Genomic DNA, 19,061 nt, shown 5'->3' with positions numbered 1-19,061 from the left:
ATATTAGAGACAAGAAATTCAGTGAGCCATTTGCAGCATATACATGCATAGATTCGTGTTTTTGTTTTTTTTTGGCAGACAACTTATATTATACCTTTTAATATCCTTGACTCCTGGAACAGGTTCCCTTTTAAAAAGTCATATTCTACATTTAAAAGCATCACATTTGTTATTTTGTTTGAACCTCAAGTCCTTTTAAAGCTGTACACTTTCACAATTGAGTTAGAAGTAATTTCAATATGAGAAATATTTGAAACTATTACAAACTTGTTAGTTTTAATACTTAGGGAACAAGAAAAGTTACCCCTATAAGTTGTGGTGGTGGTGGTGGTGGTTTGTTTGTTTTTTAATGTGACTTATAGCAGTAACCCAAGAAAAAGGGCTAGAGAAAAACTTTGTTTTAAATGAGGCTCAGTGCAGCCTATAGGCAGGAATTAATTCTGAGCTGTGAAGTGTTTTTTTGTTACCAATACTGTTACTTTCAATCTTGCTAAAAAGCAAAGTGACATCTTTAGTGACTCCAGCAGGATTAGAGTCCAACATGACTGTACAAATATATCTTTGTCCTGCTGCATGTATTAGTTAACATCAGAAAAACTTTACTGTGTAAATATTAATGTTTAATGAGAAACTTTCAATGTTCTTCATTAAACAGCCTATTCCTTACTTCAGATTACAGGTCTCTGATCTCAGTGGAGCTTCTGATAATCTCAAACCGGGCTTAGAACACCTCAAGCAAATACTGCACATTCCAAGAAACAGTATCACTATAAACCCAATTCTCTGACATCTTTTGGGGAACACCTTAGCCCTAGTTTATGCTAGAAAATTAGGTTGGTTTAACTACATTGTCAGGGTATAAAAAATCCACACACTTGAGTGGCATAGTTAAGCCAATTTAAGTCCCTGTGTAGACAGCACTATCTCAACGGAAAAATTCTCTGCCTCTCAGGGAGGTGCATTACCTACACCAATGGAAGAACTTCTCCTGTCAGCACAGGTAGTGTCTACCCTGAAGCGCTACAGCAGTGCAGCTGTGCTACTGTCATGCTTTAAGCGTAGACAAGCCCTTAGTCCCTCCTTATAACATAGTACGGAAAAGAGAAAAATTTCAAAAATGGTAGGGAGCTGGGCAGAAGGAAAGACAGATATTCCCTCTTGTTACTGCTATGCAGCTTGAGACAGCAGTACCTCCATACAACCAAAAAGGGGTCATGGGCAAAAGAATAGTCTCTGTTGTTTATATTAGAGTAGTTCCTAGAGGTGCCCAACTGAGATCAGGGCCCCATTATGCTAGGTGCTGCACATACGCATAGTAGGAGACAGACACTGCCCTAAAGATCTAAATAGACAAGACAGACAAATAGTGGGAGAGAAGAGAGGCAAAATGACTTGCCTAAGTCACAAAATAGATAAATGGCAGGGCTAACAACAGACCTACTGTCTCCTGACTGATAGTCCAGTACTCTAGTCATGAGACCACTTTGCGTCTCTAGTCTACTGTGATGGAGAATGTGCTTTTTAAAGACCACATGAAAATATCTGGCCCATTTAATACTTCTTGAATCAGCATTAACTCTGCTTCTGCATTCTTAATGGTCAGGTGAGTGCAGGAACTGGCTGTCAGCCAATGACAATGCTGCTGAGAGCTGGCTATCTTACCACTGATGTGGGAAGGAGGTGTGAGGAGCTCAGCAATGAAGTAGGTGGGCTAACTGTGGATTCTAGAGCTCCATTACTTTTGTCAAGCCTGCATGTGGTTTTGAGAGCTTTATTCACTCTGACATGTTTTTACACGGGAATGGAGTGATATGTTCCCTTGTGCTAACCCACTGGCCTGGAACACCATTCTATTCTCCTTTGCTCTGAGCAAGAGAATCCATTCCCTCAGTATCACTTTCTTTTCTTTTTACCTTATACCTCTCTCTGTAAAGTGTGTGTGTGTGTTTGTTTTTTGTTTTGGGGTTTTTTTTTTTGGACAATCAGCATGAAGGACATGATAGCTCGAGGGAATGGCTTTGCAGTGATAAGCATTAGGTTTGAAATATCTAGATTCCTAGAACAACAGCTTCACAAAATTCTTTATCCTTTTGAGCTAGATATTTTTGGAGGGAGCTAAATGAGTAAGTTTCAGAGGAGGCCTGACAAAATGAAGTTGTCTGTGCTGTGCTTGGACATTAAGAATCCCATAGCATTCTGCATAAAATAGTGGTTTATCATAGTGTCCCTGACTCAAGTCCCTCCATTGTTGTACAGCATGCTGTGCTGTGCACCAGCTGATCTCTTCACCAGAGGTGCAACACTTCAGAGGTGTTGTAGGTGGTTATTTCTATATTGCCTGTAAAATACCATGCACACCTGTGACAAAGAAAATAGGTCACTGTATTGAGGAGCTTACACTCTAAGATGGACACAGAATAGGTTTTCTTTTTAAACCTCTTTTTCTTTGCAGGAGAAGCCTTGGCAAGATAGAGGAGCTGGATCATGATGTTGCATGAATCTATAAAATGAGTTTTAGAGCTCTCTCCCTCCCGCAAACTGAGGGGAAAGGGAATGTTGAACTGAATGTCTCTCTAAGACCCAGCATCCCTCCAAATGTATAATTTTGCAAGCTAAATAAAGGGTGGATGGCTTGAATCACTCCTCTGCACCAGTGGGGAAAGCTACTGTGGAGGAGAGAAAGTTATGTTTAAAGTCCTCCGCTTCCCAGGGGAGCCATAACTTGTGACTTATGTTCCTAGACACTCTGATCATGCCACTTCCCTTGCCAGAGCACCCAGCTTTTGGGGAAGCGCTGGCTTGCAGGCCCACTGGAAAAGTGGAGGTTGTGAGCACCTATCACTGTTTGAACACCAGCCCCTCCATCCAGTGCTTGTATAGAAGGCAGTGGAATCTGTGTTTGAACCTGGTCCTAAAATACCAAATTCATCAACAATCCATGATAAAAATCCAGATTCCGCCAGCTTCCTCCTCCCCCCCCAGTAATGTAGGAACGAGCAACAACTTCCCATTTTACTGTGTTTGTTAATCCTGTTAGTGGAAGGCTGTGAGTTCAGGTATGGCAGCTTGAAACATGGCATTTCTTTTAGCAGATGGAAAGATAAAACCGGATGGGGGAAAGGAGAGGAGAGGAATTAAAAAAAAATCAGCTGTCTCCGCTCCAATCAGGTTTCCAAAAGCGGAGATACAGCTGAGAGGTACATGGTACTGTTGTGAGAGTGGTTACTTACTAATGGCCTAAAAAGTCTATCACCATGGTAAACAATTTTCTGTTGACCCTTACACTCTGTGTGACTGCACCTATGCTTTGAGATCCTGCAGGAGGGAAGGTGCTATCCATATGTACAACAGTGGGCTAAATTTTCTGCTGGTGTATATGGGTGCAGCTCAGTTGAACTCAAGGGAATTGCACTAGCAGAGAATTTGGCCCAGTGTTACTGTAGAATAATAAAATAAATGTTTAGTTTATTGTATTACAAGTTATGTAAATAGAGTTGGGCAATCAGAATTGGAAGGGGAAAGAACTGAAGTGGATGGGGAAGGAGATGAGCAGAAAGCACAGGAGATAAAAAAAGGATTGAGAACAGGAGAAGGGAGATAAGAAGAGCAAGTGTTTTGCAAACGAGAGAGAAAATTAGAGGAAATTGGAGTGAAGAAAGGAGGTCTGAAGAAAAAGATACTTTTTCTACATTCCACTTTGTAAGATAGAAAGGAAGATATAAAAAAAGAGGACTGAAGGGAATAGGGGATGAATTTATTTTGAAACACATTGCCACTTGGCAAAACAACTCATTGTCATTACTAACTCAAGAGGATGGCCAGCACTGTCAATTTACAAAGAACCCCATCTAATGTTATGTGATTAGCTCAGGTGAGTCCCTGTTCTACACCGTATAGAGAGTTTACTTTGCTGTATGTAATAACCTCTTACTATATTGTAGCATGTATGCATCCGTTGTTCCTGTCTCTTCAGACTCCTATGCTCATCTGCCTCTGATTTCAGGTACATGAAAGAAATCGAGAAGCTGATGAGAAGGGAGCAAAGCTGAAAATTTTATGCTTCTGAGGTAATGAAAATAAAAATAACATAGAACATCCCAGTGAATCCTACATGATAGCAGAATAATGATGACATTTGCCAAGAGATTGCCCACATTTTCTCCAGTTTTAGTAAAGAAATGGGAAATAATTGCCCTCACCACTTTCTTGAGACCCTGTCTATGACAAACAAATGGTGACTATCTAAAAATGGGTGACAGCGATCACTGTAAAGCAGAAACAAAGACTGGCTCCGGGGGAACAGCAACTAGATATATGGTAGGTAAAACACTTTGCTGCCCATTGCAAAACCAAACCAAAGAAAAGCAATTCTCCATCAACCTTAACATGTTACACTATTCTAGATGAGAGGATAGTTTTAACTGAACTTTAATGCCTTTAATACAAGTGAGTCTAAAATTATAGATTACATTTTATGGGCCTACTTCTTATTTACTTCTGCCCTTGTACATTGCTTTGGAAGTGTAAAGGGGCCTTAAAGTAGTAATAAATTAAACCCAGTTTAAGGCCCATTTGCACTACCAGAGTAGGGTAAAGGGGCTTTAATGCAAATGAGAATAAGGCCCTATATCCCAAATGCAGTAAGGGGCAATTGACCAATAGCTGAGTGTCAGCACATCATTGTTAGTATGTTTGCTGACGAGTGTCTTTAAGCAACACTGTAGTCTTATAAAAACTTTGATTCAGTTTTTGCTCTTTTCTACTGTGTCCTCTATAACTCACCACCATCCATCCTTGCTTTATTCTGTCTTACACTTCATAGGACTTTATCTTCCATGCAGTGGTTGTCAAACCTAAAATTCACTAGAGGCATTTTTAGGAGACCCTATTATGCCTAGAAGTGTCATTGCTAAGGTCCTATTCCTGCAATTTGAGTCACACATGCTTTTGACAAGAAATAAAGGCAGATCATTCCCCCTCCCTCTGCCTCCCGATGGTAGAAGGGCATGAAAATCTTGCAGATACACGATCAGGGATACAGAAGGAGAAAGTATACCTCCTTCCTCCCGATTCAGTGGTCCTCCTCTGTCAAACTGAGGATTTCTGTATAGAGAATGCTGGATCAGGGCAGAGCTAAGGGGTAAGCATATTTATCCTCTAAGCCATATGAAGATACAAATTACTGAAATAGACTAAATTAGGTTAAATTTTTGAGCCAATCCCACTGCCTGATGTAAACCCCATCAACACTCCCCATACTGAAGTGGAGTTCCAGGGGTAGCACCAGCAGCAGCTGGCAGAAGAATCTTCAGTAGCATTGTCCTATTGACCGTAACATTGAATGTGATCGCCCAGCAGGCCCCAGTGGTAATCCCAGGACACCTAGCCAGTGTTCAGACAACCCTGTCCTTCAGCAAATCTCAGTAGACGTGTGGGCTCTCAGTGGATCTGAGACCCTTGCTCTCAAGAGAATGGACATCACCTTCCCTACAACTGATGAACAGAGTGTAAACTGCAAGGGGAACTTCACAGATTAAGGCCAGCAGGAACCGTTATGATCATTTAACCAAGTGGATCCTATATCAAGCCTGTAACTTCTGTCTGAGATAGAGCATATATTTAGAAAACATCTAATCTGCATTTAACAACTTCAAGTAATGGAGAAGGACTGTAAAAATTTGCAGCTTAATTCTAGTCTGAATTTGTCTAGCTTCAGCTTCCACTCACTGGATCTTATGTTTGTCTGAGAGATTAAAGATCCTTCTATTATCAGAAATCTTCACCTCATGTAAGTATTTCTAGACCACGAACAAGTCACCTCTTAATCTTTTTTTAAGATCAATAGAGTGAGCTTCTTTATCTCATTGTAAACTTGGTTTTCCAGACCTTGAGTAGTTCTAGTCACATTTTTCTGAGTGCTTTCCAATTTGTCAACATCTTGTGTCCACAGAGGAACAGGACACCATATTCCAGTAATGGTCTCACTAGTGCCATATACAGTGGTAACAACACCCTCATACTTCTACTTATTATTCCCCTTCTTATAAATCCAAGGACCACATTTACTGTCTTACCCTCTGTATTACGCTCTGAGCTCACAGAAATCTAGTGCCCTATACTGACTTTTTTTCCTGAAAAGCAGATGATTTGAGCCAAAATTCACATTGATTTTAACTACATATCTCCATTGGATATTTTAAAATATATAGTAGTCAATCAAAGAACATACCAGTTTTAAACTATAATATATATTAGATTTTTGTCAGATGCAAATCCTAGCAACAATGATTACCATGCAACCACACTAGGGTCTTTTTTAATGTAAAATGTTTGCTTAGACTGATAAATAGATTTAACACATGAAAGGCTAGTGCAGATAATTACGTAGATGCTTTTTTTAAAAAAAACAAAAGATCAGAGAGAATAATTCTGCCTTTCTCATTATAATAATGTTAATCTGTGGCTTCATTGTATCATATTAAGCTGTATTAGTTACATAATGATGTTGAACTCTCAGTTAACTGATCTGTGGGTGGCTTAATGAGTCAGATTTCTATCAGGGAAACATTGAATTAAAACATGATTGATGACCATTGCAATATTATCAAAAAGATACTGAGACAGTCCTATAATTTTGTCTGTGACTGCTGAAATTTAGCAACTTCCTTTTACTGTACAATATATGAATCCCCTTAACCAGTTAATACTAGAAGACAAGATTTCCTACAAAGACAAATACTGCCAACATCATCAGGTTGGATACTACTTTCAATAAAAAATTATTTCTACTTTCCCTATTTTGTCTCATTTTGTTCCTGCAGAAGATGAGTATCTTTAGTCCCATAAAGATGAAGTGCTTGTCCATAGGCCTACCGTCTCAAGATGGATGCATTTGTGGTTACTACATTTGGACTTGAGGGCTTTTGAAAGTTCAATCTTAGATGAAGATTATCTCTAAGACAGCAAACTCCTAAATTCAACCATCACCCAGATCTGATCTCATAATCCCTCTCTTTGCTTCCACTTGTTCTTCAAGATTCAAGGTTCACCTTACGTGTACACATGCTATGTGAATTATGAAAAACAGTTCAGCCATCAAACCCAATATGCACAGTGTGGTCCAAGATCTAGCCCTAAGTAGATCCAATACAAAATCACTTTTTAAGAAATCACTAGGTAGCAAAGACTTTCTTCAGTTTCCATGTGTTTTTCTAAAACAAGAAATATACAAAATCAAATATGATGTGACAATCTATGCTACATTTTTCTTTCCTTTGTCCAGACATACTAGTATTTGCAGCTTCATTCAAAAGGCATAAATCCAAGTTAGTATTTGTGTCAACCAAATCAGTAACATATCCATAATTGCTACTTACAATTCTGTGTTAAAAAGTGATTTGACAGTCTGCTTGTATTTGCGGTATTGCTCCCATTCAGCTTTGGCATGGTCTGTTACTAACTCTTCTACAGGCACTTGAGGTATGCCTAGCTTCTCAGCAAACTGGTTAGCACCCGTTCCAGTGAGCATCACATAAGGTGTCTAAAAAAAAAATCAGAGAGAGAAACAGAATAGTAAAAATAATCTTCAATGCTATCAACCGCATGATACATTAAAAATTATTATATTTAAAGTCTCTATTCCTTTAGCACCCAGAGGCCCTAATTAGAATCACAGTCCCATTCTCATAGGCATTCTGTAAACACATTTGAAGAAACAGACCACTGTGCAAAGAATTTTTGGTCTAATCAATATACTGTAGGTTTAAAAGATTCTTAGGCTGATGTATTGCAAGCTGCCTCAGGAATTTGGACTTCCAAGTTCCACTGGAATTAATGGGAATGGTGCACGTAAATTTCTTAGTCAGTATTGAAAATCTCAGCCTTAAGGTTTGAAGTACAGTCTAATTTGTCTTGGGGCCTACAAGAAGGCAAATTTTAGTCACACACTTAATTTCCTCTGTGACAATTATGCATGATACCAAAAAAAAAAGAAACAATGATTTTGGTTCACTTCTCTTTATTTCTCCCCTTTCTCATTTAAATCTCACTGTCTAATTTTTCCCATTTCTTTCCTTTAAATTCTTTTCTTTGCCTTCATTTTTTTATTTTTCTTTCTTCTCTCACTATTTTCTTTCTTCTCTTCCTTAAGTTCAGGGTCAGCAGATGAATATCATGGTATTAATAACTACTCTCATTATTAAATTGTGCTTTACTTGCAGCACTTCTGAGAACAAAAGATACCACATTCCTATTCTGTGGTTGTATACAATGTTTCTCCACAGAGTACAACAGAAAGCAGTTAAAAAACCCTTTTTAAAATATGGAAGGAAATCCTGTTCTCTACTCAATGGCCTTCTGCAGAACTGGTGTTTTTCTACTCATCTGCACAGGGGTAATGGAGCAGGATGTGGGGACCCTGCACAGAGGGTCCACATACCAAGTCCACTATAAATCCAATCTCTGTGGTGACTCTCTGCATGTCCTATAGATCAGGGACATGAGCAAGAGGATCGGAAAGATACATTCTTACTAATTAGACTGTAGTAATGCCCAGAATACACTAAGCATTTTCCAAACACAAAGGAAAGATAGGTTTGACATGGTCCCTGTGGGGCAAGCAGCAGCCACTACAGTCATGGGGCTACAGCAGTAGCCACAGAGTGCCTCTTCTTTTACTCTCTACCCTGAGGGAAAAGGGAGGATTTGAGCCTGAGGCAGGAGCAGGAAAGATCTGGACCATTATTTGAGTGAGTTAGGTCAGTTAGGTCCAGGCGCGCCCTGTCTCCCCAAATGGAGGAGTCACATTCTGCCCACGAACTTATATAAAGGATGGTGATGCTTGTCCTAGCCACAAGTGTTGAAGAATTAGAATTAGTGTAATTAAAATTCCTTTTGGTTGGAAATATGAAAAAAGAACATTTTTCAACAGTATCAGTTTTACTGGTTTCTCAAATCATCCCATGAAAAAAATATTTCAACTGAAGAAATACTTTGCAGGCAATGTGCTCGCTTAGATAGGAAAATTAAGTCTGTAAATATAAAAATAAGTAAACAAAAACTATCAATGTATTGTATAGATTCATAGATTCATAGATATTTAGGTCAGAAGGGACCATTATGATCATCTAGTCTGACCTCCTGCACAATGCAGGCCACAGAATTTCACCCACCACTCCTAAAAAAGACCTCACACCTATATCTGTGCTATTGAAGTCCTCAAATTGTAGTCTGAAGACCTCAAGGAGCAGAGAATCCTCCAGCAAGTGACCCGTGCCCCATGCTACAGAGGAAGGCGAAAAACCTCCAGGGCCTTCCAATCTGCCCTGGAGGAAAATTCCTTCCCGACCCCAAATATGGCGATCAGCTAAACCCTGAGCATATGGGCAAGATTCATCAGCCAGATACTACAGAAAATTCTTTCCCGGGTAACTTGGATCTTACCCCATCTAAAAACCCATCACAGGCCATTGGGCCTATTTACCATGAATATTTAATTACCAAAACCATGTTATCCCATCATACCATCTCCTCCATAAACTTATCGAGTTTAATCTTAAAGCAAGATAGATCTTTTGCCCCCACTACTTCCCTCGGAAGGCTATTCCAAAACTTCACTCCTCTGATGGTTAGAAACCTTCGTCTAATTTCTAATCTAAATTTCCTAGTGGCCAGTTTATATCCATTTGTTCTTGTGTCCACATTGGTACTGAGTTTAAATAATTCCTCTCCCTCTCTGGTATTTATCCCTCTGATATATTTATAGAGAGCAATCATATCTCCCCTCAACCTTCTTTTAGTTAGGCTAAACAAGCCAAGCTCCCTGAGTCTCCTTTCATAAGACAAGTTTTCCATTCCTCGGATCATCCTAGTAGCCCTTCTCTGTACCTGTTCCAGTTTGAATTCATCCTTCTTAAACATGGGAGACCAGAACTGCACACAGTATTCCAGGTGAGGTCTCACCAGTGCCTTATATAAGGGTACTAAAACCTCCTTATCCCTACTGGAAATACCTCTCCTGATGCATCCCAAGACGACATTAGCTTTTTTCACAGCCATATCACATTGGCAGCTCATAGTCATCCTATGATCAACCAATACTCCAAGGTCCTTTTCCTCCTCCGTTACTTCTAGTTGATGCGTCCCTAGCTTATAACTAAAATTCTTGTTATTAATCCCTAAATGCATGACCTTACACTTCTCACTATTAAATTTCATCCTATTCCTATTACTCCAGTTTACAAGGTCATCCAGATCCTCCTGTAGGGTATCCCTGTCCTTCTCTAAATTAGCAATACCTCCCAGCTTTGTATCATCTGCAAACTTTATTAGCACACTCCCACTTTTTGTGCCCAGGTCAGTAATAAAAAGATTAAATAAGATTGGTCCCAAAACTGATCCTTGAGGAACTCCACTGGTAACCTCCCTCCAACTTGACAGTTCACCTTTCAGTAGGACCCGTTGTAGTCTCCCCTTTAACCAATTCCCTATCCACCTTTCAATTTTCCTATTGATGCCCATCTTATCCAATTTAACTAATAATTCCCCATGTGGCACAGTATCAAACGCCTTACTAAAATCTAAGTAAATTAGAACCACTGTGTTTCCTTTATCTAAAAAATCTGTTACTCTCTCAAAGAAGGAGATCAGGTTGGTTTGGCACGATCTACCTTTTGTAAAACCATGTTGTATTTTGTCCCATTTACCATTGACTTCAATGTCCTTAACTACCTTCTCCTTCAACATTTTTTCCAAGACCTTGTGTCACGGTTCCTCCCCCACTCTGAACTCTAGGGTACAGATGTGGGGACCTGCATGAAAAACCTCCTAAGCTTATCTTTACCAGCTTAGGTCAAAACTTCCCCAGGGTACAAAATATTACCCCCGTTATCCTTGGACTGGCCGCTACCACCACCAAACTAATACTGGTTACTGGGGAAGAGCTGTTTGGACGCGTCCTTCCCCCCAAAATACTTCCCAAAACCTTGCACCCCACTTCCTGGACAAGGTTTGGTAAAAAGCCTCACCAATTTGCATAGGTGACCACAGACCCAAACCCTTGGATCTGAAAACAATGAAAAAGCATTCAGTGTTTTACAAGAAGACTTTTAATAAAAAATAGAAGTAAATAGAAATAAAGAAATCCCCCCTGTAAAATCAGGATGGTAGATATCTTACAGGGTAATTAGATTCAAAAACATAGAGAACCCCTCTAGGCAAAACCTTAAGTTACAAAAAAGATACACAGACAGAAATAGTTATTCTATTCAGCACAATTCTTTTCTCAGCCATTTAAAGAAATCATAATCTAACACATACCTAGCTAGATTACTTACTAAAAGTTCTAAGACTCCATTCCTGTTCTGTCCCCGGCCAAGACGACTACAGACAGACCCAGACCCTTTGTTTCTCTCCCTCCTCCCAGCTTTTGAAAGTATCTTGTCTCCTCATTGGTCATTTTGGTCAGGTGCCAGCGAGGTTACCATTACCTTCTTAACCCTTTACAGGTGAGAGGAGCTTTCCCCTGGCCAGGAGGGATTTCAAAGGGGTTTACCCTTCCCTTTATATTTATGACACCTTGCATACTACAGATGTCAAACTAACAGGCCTATAATTACTTGGATCACTTTTTTTCCTTTTCTTAAAAATAGGAACTATGTTAGCAATTCTCCAATCATACGGTACAACCCCTGAGTTTACAGATTCATTAAAAATTCTTGCTAATGGGCTTGCAATTTCTTGTGCCAATTCTTTTAATATTCTTGGATGAAGATTATCTGGGCCCCCCGATTTAGTCCCATTAAGCTGTTTGAGTTTCGCTTCTACCTCAGATATGGTGATGTCTACCTCCATATCCTCATTCCCATTTATCATGCTACCATTATCCCTAAGATCCTCTTTAGTCTTATTAAAGACTCAGGCAAAGTATTTGTTTAGATATTGGGCCATGCCTAGATTATCCTTGACCTCCATTCCATCCTCAGTTTTTAGCGGTCCCACTTCTTCTTTCTTTGTTTTCTTCCTATTTATATGACTATAGAACCTTTTACTATTGGTTTTAATTCCCTTTGCAAGGTCCAACTCTACTTGACTTTTAGCCTGTCTCACTTTATCCCTACATATTCTGACCTCAATAAGGTAGCTTTCCTTACTGATCCCTCCCTTCTTCCACTCCCTATATGCTTTCTGCTTTTTCTTAATTACCTCTCTAAGATGCTTGCTCATCCAGCTTGGTCTATAACTCCTGCCTATGAATTTTTTCCCCTTTCTTGGGATGCAGGCTTCCGATAGCTTCTGCAGCTTTAATTTAAAATAATCCCAGGCCTCCTCTACCTTTAAACCCATAAATTCTTCAGTCCAATCCACTTCCCTAACTAATTTCCTTAATTTTTGAAAGTCAGCCCTTTTGAAATCAAAAACCCTAGTTGCAGATTTATTTTTGTTAATCCTTCCATTCAGTTTGAACTGAATTAGCTCATGATCACTTGAGCCAAGATTATCCCCTACAACCATTTCCTCTATGAGGTCCTCATTACTCACCAAGACCAAATCTAAAATGGCATCCCCTCTAGTCGGTTCAGCAACTACTTGCTGAAGGAATCCATCAGCTATCGCATCTAGGAAAATCTGAGCCCTATTATTATTACTAGCACTCGTCCTCCAGTCTATATCTGGGAAGTTAAAGTCTCCCATGATCACACAGTTTCCATTAGTATTTACTTTATTAAAAACATTAAAAAGGGCTCTATCCATATCCAAATTAGATCCCGGCGGTCTATAGCACACCCCAAGCACTATCCCAGGGGAGGCTCTAATAGTTTTCTTCTCCAATTTAATTGTTGCCCAGACAGACTCAGTCATATCCATTTCATCGCTTCTTATTTCTTTACATTCTATCTCATCATTGATATACAGTGCTACTCCACCACCTTTACCTTTATTTCGGTCTTTCCTAAACAGCACATACCCTTCAATACCTGTAGCCCAGTCATGACGACTATTCCACCAGGTCTCTGTTATACCTATAATATCTGGTTTCACTTCCTGCACCAGTAACTCTAATTCCTCCATGTATGGATGTAAAACTAAATTTTGGTGAATATAGATGTTCACTTTACTCCAGCACTAGAGGACAAGTCTTATTTAACTTCAAAAGAGTGAAGGTAAAAAGAACCCTGCACTTTGAAAATTCTGTATTATTTATCAGTCTAAAGATACTTTTTCTGACTGTCTTCTGCCCCATATAATAATCCTGTAACAACCTAGTCACATTTTGTAAAACTGTATTGGAGGAACACTAACATATCATTATGATAAAACCCCAAATGTCATTCTTAACACAAATGGATTAGGGATTTGATATGTAGCACCACAGCACCAGCGTGCTAACCAATGAGCATGACAGAGAAGTGATAAATGACCTCAGCCTACCTATTATGCAACACAATCCATAACCTCTGAGTCAAATCTGTGGTTAAACTTGTAACTGTACTACTATACATGAATTTTCTCAGTCAAACAACTTCCCATGAGAGTATGCATCAGATTTAATACAAGTTGCTGAACTTATTTATCAAGTTCCTCAGTCTAATATTTATCTATAACACTTTTGTTGATATAGGTTTGAAGGTACTATGGATTTTTTTATAGTTTGCTTTAAATAATACAAGCTCATATTTCTTGGAACTACCCTTGAACATTCCTTGTACTAAAATAATATGTAAAAATAAAATGCAGTTCATATTATCAAATACTCCTAAGATTCACGTGCAGTACAATGGAAACATTTTGTTATTTGGAATTAACTGGAACATTTTACAATATATTTATGCTCACAGAAAAAGCAATGCAAAGTCTGAAATGCTTATAGGATCTGATTCAAATCCCATTCAAATAAATTGGGGTCTTTCAACTGACCAATGATTTTTTGATTAGGTTTATACTGAATCATAGATGACAGAGATGGAAAAGACCTCCTAGATCATCCAGTCCATCTCCCTAGCAATACAGAATAATACTTATTGTATATTTTCCAGTGTTTTATTCAAAGTGCTAAGGCTTCTGTTGGCGCAGAGAATACTGTACAGCCTGCATCTCATTGGCAGAAAGATTTTCCATTATTATTATTATTATTATTATTAATTTGCCTGACTGTAGCACATAGGAAGGAGAATCACTCACAGAATAAAAAGACAGTCCCTGCCCCAAAGAGTTTACAACTGAAGTACAGGAATAAAAAAACCCACTACAGTGGGTTATAGGCCCACTCTTTCTTTTTTTGTGCACCCTAACAGTCTCACTGAATTAAACATGACATTTAGGTGCACAAGGAATTCAGGCTCAGGCCCTACAACAATATTATGATACATCTAGGAAGCAAAACTGTATACATATGTAATATGAAAATTGTACTTGTTATGCATTTTTAAAGCTTATATTTTATCAGTATTACAAATAAACTAATATGCTAAAATCACTAGCATAATTACTTTCATACACTATTATCATCAATAAAAATAATATACTTTGATACTAACACAATTAGAACAAAGTTCATGAATAAAAAATTTGGTAATGCAATAAATAGAGCTTCTGGGAAATGCTGATATTGCTTCACATGGTTTATAGCTTTGCTATATGTTTCAGGAACTATTTTAATTTCTCTCCTGGGGCAGAAGTAGAATGGCAATGAGAAGAGTAACACAACAGTCTTGTTATTCTGGATGTTCATGCTGCATCACCAAGTTGAATCCATTTTAAAGAGATACTCTATTACTGTTTGAGGAATTTGTATTGCTCTAAAACACAGTGGATTCTGTTAATACTTCAAACACAAATTATAACATTTCAGGCAAATTTTATATACTCACATTTCGTAGTACTGGAATGTTTATTTGATGTCACAGGGTTTGTTTTAGCCATGGTTTGATTTTTCAAATATATGCTGATACTATATTCCAATACAATGCAGCCAATCCCATCTGACATTAATTATTAGGCAGTGAGTTTGTGCCTAGAAAACGCAAGGCGTATTGGTTTTGCAGGTAAGTGTTTGCAGATGTCCTATATCATGTGCTGCCCAGGCAGAGTGTGATAGGGTGTCTTCTCTTTGCATACTCCTTTCACTGCCTATCACAGAATAACTAGGGCATATGAAGGGCAGTGAGTGAAGATAATTGGGGTAAAATCTGCATAATTCATAGCCTTGTCATGTTAAATACTCTACAGCAGCTATTTTCCACTAACACCTGCTTCACTGTAGGAGCATCAGCAATATGTATCACATGAACAATTAGGGAAGGGACACTCTGATTGTACAGTGCCAATGAGGACACAAATGGAGGATGGTAGAACAATACCACAGTTAGCTATGGAAAGGGACATGGGCACAACCAATCAGGACATATATCCAACAGCAGTCCTAAGAAAGGAACTATTCTGCCAATAGCTAACTTATTGATAATTTGATGAGCATTATGGCAACATGAGAGTTTCAGAAACAGCCTGATACATTATAAGCAATAGATCTCTATAAAAGCCACAAAATTAAGGGATGATACACCCCCACCCCCCAGACTGAGGTTTAATGGCAGCAGAGCAAAGTGAGATGTGTCCCTATGAAGCTCACAGAAAAGCACAAGAATGGGACTAACTATGCCAAGACTCTCTGCTATACAACATAGCTATCAGCTACAAGAGGTTAGTCATTTGTAGGCTCTTTTAATAACCTATGGCTATGGACAGTGATTGTCCAAAGCCTTGATCTGTATGGGCTTTTGCTGGTGTTACCACAACTGTGCATTGGCTCTCAGTGGTGCATAGCTAGGATCTGATCCTCAGTAAATCAGAGAAATCCCTTATGTAAATAAAAAAAAAGAGGAATGTGTATGTGAGAGGAAGATTTCACTATCTTTCCCCCCATTTCTCTTTTCCTTTAGCACAGTGGCTATAGGGATTTCTCCTTTTTAAATATGAGTTTGTCTTTGCATCTGAAGCCTGAAGTCCTTCCCCGACCTACCTCCCCGGCCAACAAGTTCAATCACTTCTCCACATTTCCTTTTCTCATTTCCTACTTTGAAATACTGCCACAAGCTAAATTACTGTTACAGAACAGAAGGAAGAAATGGGTTGTGGAGAGAAAGGGAAAGAGATAGTAGAAACAGCAGGCAGAAGAAACAGGCCTGATGAGATTACAATCTTTGGATGCCATTGTAGCTGCAGCCTATAATAGTTTAAAAAGAGGAGAATCCATATAGCCAGGAAGTTGGTTTATGTAAGAGTCCCACAGACACGAACAATGCTTTGTCCTGATAGTGGGACTCAAACATCATTCATGGTGGTGAAAGGCTAACCTAAGCAATTTACTATTTGCTAATTTGGTTCTTTCTATGGTACATGCACTCCTGCCACCAGGCAGATTCAAAATTGCAGAGGCGACACTACGAACACTTTGAGCCAGCTGCTATAACATGTTGAGAGCTCAATACGCAGAGCAGCTGATTAGTTCTTTATCCAGTTAATCCACATGAGAACACACATGTTACATCCAGGACAAGTCACAATAAATTAGGCAGTCAGCCTGAGACAACCAGAAGTGATGCATCATGTATAGAATACCTGGACAAGGAATGCTGGGATGAACAGGGATCCACACACGCTAGTAGCCAGTTAATAGATCAGGTCTGGCTCACATTAACAACAATCATTGAGCAATCAGCCAAATCAAATATGGACTAAGTCTGAAAAAAGGTAACACTTTCAAGTTAGATTCACACTTAATTTGTGACATACCATTTATGTGCTGCAGCCAGCTGTCTTTGGTGTACCAGCTCATTATTCTGATGTCACAACAAGGTAGTGTTGTACAACAAAGTCCAATTATCATTAGAACTCTGTTCTCTGAGACTCCTGGTCACCATAGCAGCATAGGACTGCAGGCAGCTCAGTCCACACATAAACACACTGACTCACTGTCTTTCCCTTTGTGGAGAACTGCAAATCACCTCACGTACATCACAGATTGACAAGGCAAACCTCTGTGACCATGGGAAATCCTCCTCCCTCTGGGGCTCGTAGATTGTATTTATAGAGTTCAAGACCAAAAGGGAACACTGAATCCTCAAGTATGACCTCCTGTATATCACCAGTCATTAAATAACATGAGTTTGGCAAAATTATATCTTCCAGAAAGACATTCAGTCTTGATCTGAAAACATCAAAAGATGGAAAATCCACCACGTCCCTTGGAGGTTGGCTCCAGTGATTAACCACCCTCTGTTAAAAACATGTGCCTAATTTCCAATTTTTATTTGTCTGGCTTCAGCTTCCGAACACTGGTGTTTATGCCTTTTTTATACAGGGTTAAAGAGTCCTTTGTACCGGATATATTCTCCCTGTGAAGGTGCTTATAAACTGTAATCAAGTCATCTCTCAATCTTCTCTTTGATAAACTAAACAGATTAATTTCTTTAAGTCTTTCACTTTAAGGCAATTTCTCCAGCCCTCAATTCATTTTTATTGCTCTTTTCTGCACCCGCTCCAATTTTTCCACATGCTTCTCAAAACGTGGATACCAGAACTGTATGCAGCATTCCAACCACACCTAGCACTGATCCATGAGGAACACCACAAGAAACATCCCTACTCAATGATTCCCCATTAATGACTACTTTTTGAGGTCTGTCAACCAGTTCTTATTCCATTTAATATGTGCATTATTGATACTATATATTGCTAATTTTTCAATCCGAATGCCATACAGTACTAAGTCTAACTCCTTACAAAAGTCTTAACTGTGATGCGTCTAAGTAGCCCAACCACACAGATGACCTGTCAAGGTTCCTCCCCCACTCTGAACGCTAGGGTACAGATGTGGGGACCTGCATGAAAAACCTCCTAAGCTTCTCTTTACCAGCTTAGGTCAAAACTTCCCCAAGGTATAAAATATTCCACCCTTTGTCCTTGGATTGGCCGCTACCACCACCAAACAAATACTGGTTACTGGGGAAGAGCTGTTTGGGCGCGTCTTTCCCCCCCAAATACTTCCCAAAACCTTGCACCCCACTTTCTGGACAAGCTTTGGTAAAAAGCCTCACCAATTTGCCTAGGTGACTACAGACCCAGAGCCTTGGATCTTAAGAACAATGAACAATCCTCCCAACACTTGCACCCCCCCTTTCCTGGGAAATGTTGGATAAAAAGCCTCACCAATTTGCATAGGTGACCACAGACCCAAACCCTTGGATCTGAGAACAATGAAAAAGCATTCAGTTTTCTTACAAGAAGACTTTTAATAGAAATAGAAGTAAATAGAAATAAAGAAATCTCCCCTGTAAAATCAGGATGGTAGATACCTTACAGGGTAATTAGATTCAAAACATAGAGAACCCCTCTAGGCAAAACCTTAAGTTACAAAAAAGATACACAAACAGAAATAGTTATTCTATTCAGCACAGTTCTTTTCTCAGCCATTAAAAGAAATCATAATCTAACACATACCTAGCTAGATTACTTACTAAAAGTTCTAAGACTCCATTCCTGGTCTATCCCCGGCCAAGACAGAATATAGACAGACACACAGACCCTTTGTTTCTCTCCCTCCTCCCAGCTTTTGAAAGTATCTTGTCTCCTCATTGGTCATTTTGGTCAGGTGCTAGCGAGGTTACCTTTAGCTTCTTGACCCTTTACAGGTGAGAGGAGCTTTCCCCTGGCCAGGAGGGATTTCAAAGGGGTTTACCCTTCCCTTTATATTTATGCCATGACCCGAGCAAGGTAAATGAAAACTTCTGCAAATGAACAAAATGGCTATAGGTATATTAGGAATACAAAGAAAGATTTGAACCTGACGCTCAATGGAGATAATTATTACTGCTTGGGCTTAAACATAACTATCATGTTCCATTTAAGTGTGCAAGATAGGTTCTCACTGTCTGGCTATCATGAAAATAAAGTGCATAACCAGCTACACAGTGGGAAAATGGTAACTGTGCAGCTGGTAATAGATACTTGCAAGGCTCTGTAATGTCTTGCAATTACAATGCATGTACTATATTAACACAATGTCC

The 19,061-nt window shown here is 39.1% G+C and overlaps 1 protein-coding gene across 6 annotated transcripts in view; it reads right to left on the bottom strand.

Moving 5' to 3' along the window:
* Positions 1 to 19,061, bottom strand: part of LOC140908681 (isoaspartyl peptidase/L-asparaginase) — a 239,633-nt gene that overhangs the window by 124,001 nt on the left and 96,571 nt on the right. For all 6 annotated transcript variants that reach the window (XR_013635541.1, XR_012157952.2, XR_013635543.1 and 3 more), the window contains exon 4: positions 7,377 to 7,540. Coding sequence is in view for 2 of the 6 variants with exons in the window: in XM_073336337.2 (XP_073192438.1) it covers positions 7,377 to 7,540 (164 nt within the window). In the remaining 4 variants the exon portion in view is untranslated. The remainder of the gene's footprint in view (positions 1 to 7,376; positions 7,541 to 19,061) is intronic.

The sequence above is a fragment of the Lepidochelys kempii genome, chromosome 3, assembly GCF_965140285.1.
Source record: "Lepidochelys kempii isolate rLepKem1 chromosome 3, rLepKem1.hap1, whole genome shotgun sequence".
Taxonomy (NCBI): domain Eukaryota; kingdom Metazoa; phylum Chordata; order Testudines; family Cheloniidae; genus Lepidochelys; species Lepidochelys kempii.
Note: the sequence above shows the minus strand (reverse complement) of the source record. Positions and strands in the feature narration are given on the sequence as shown.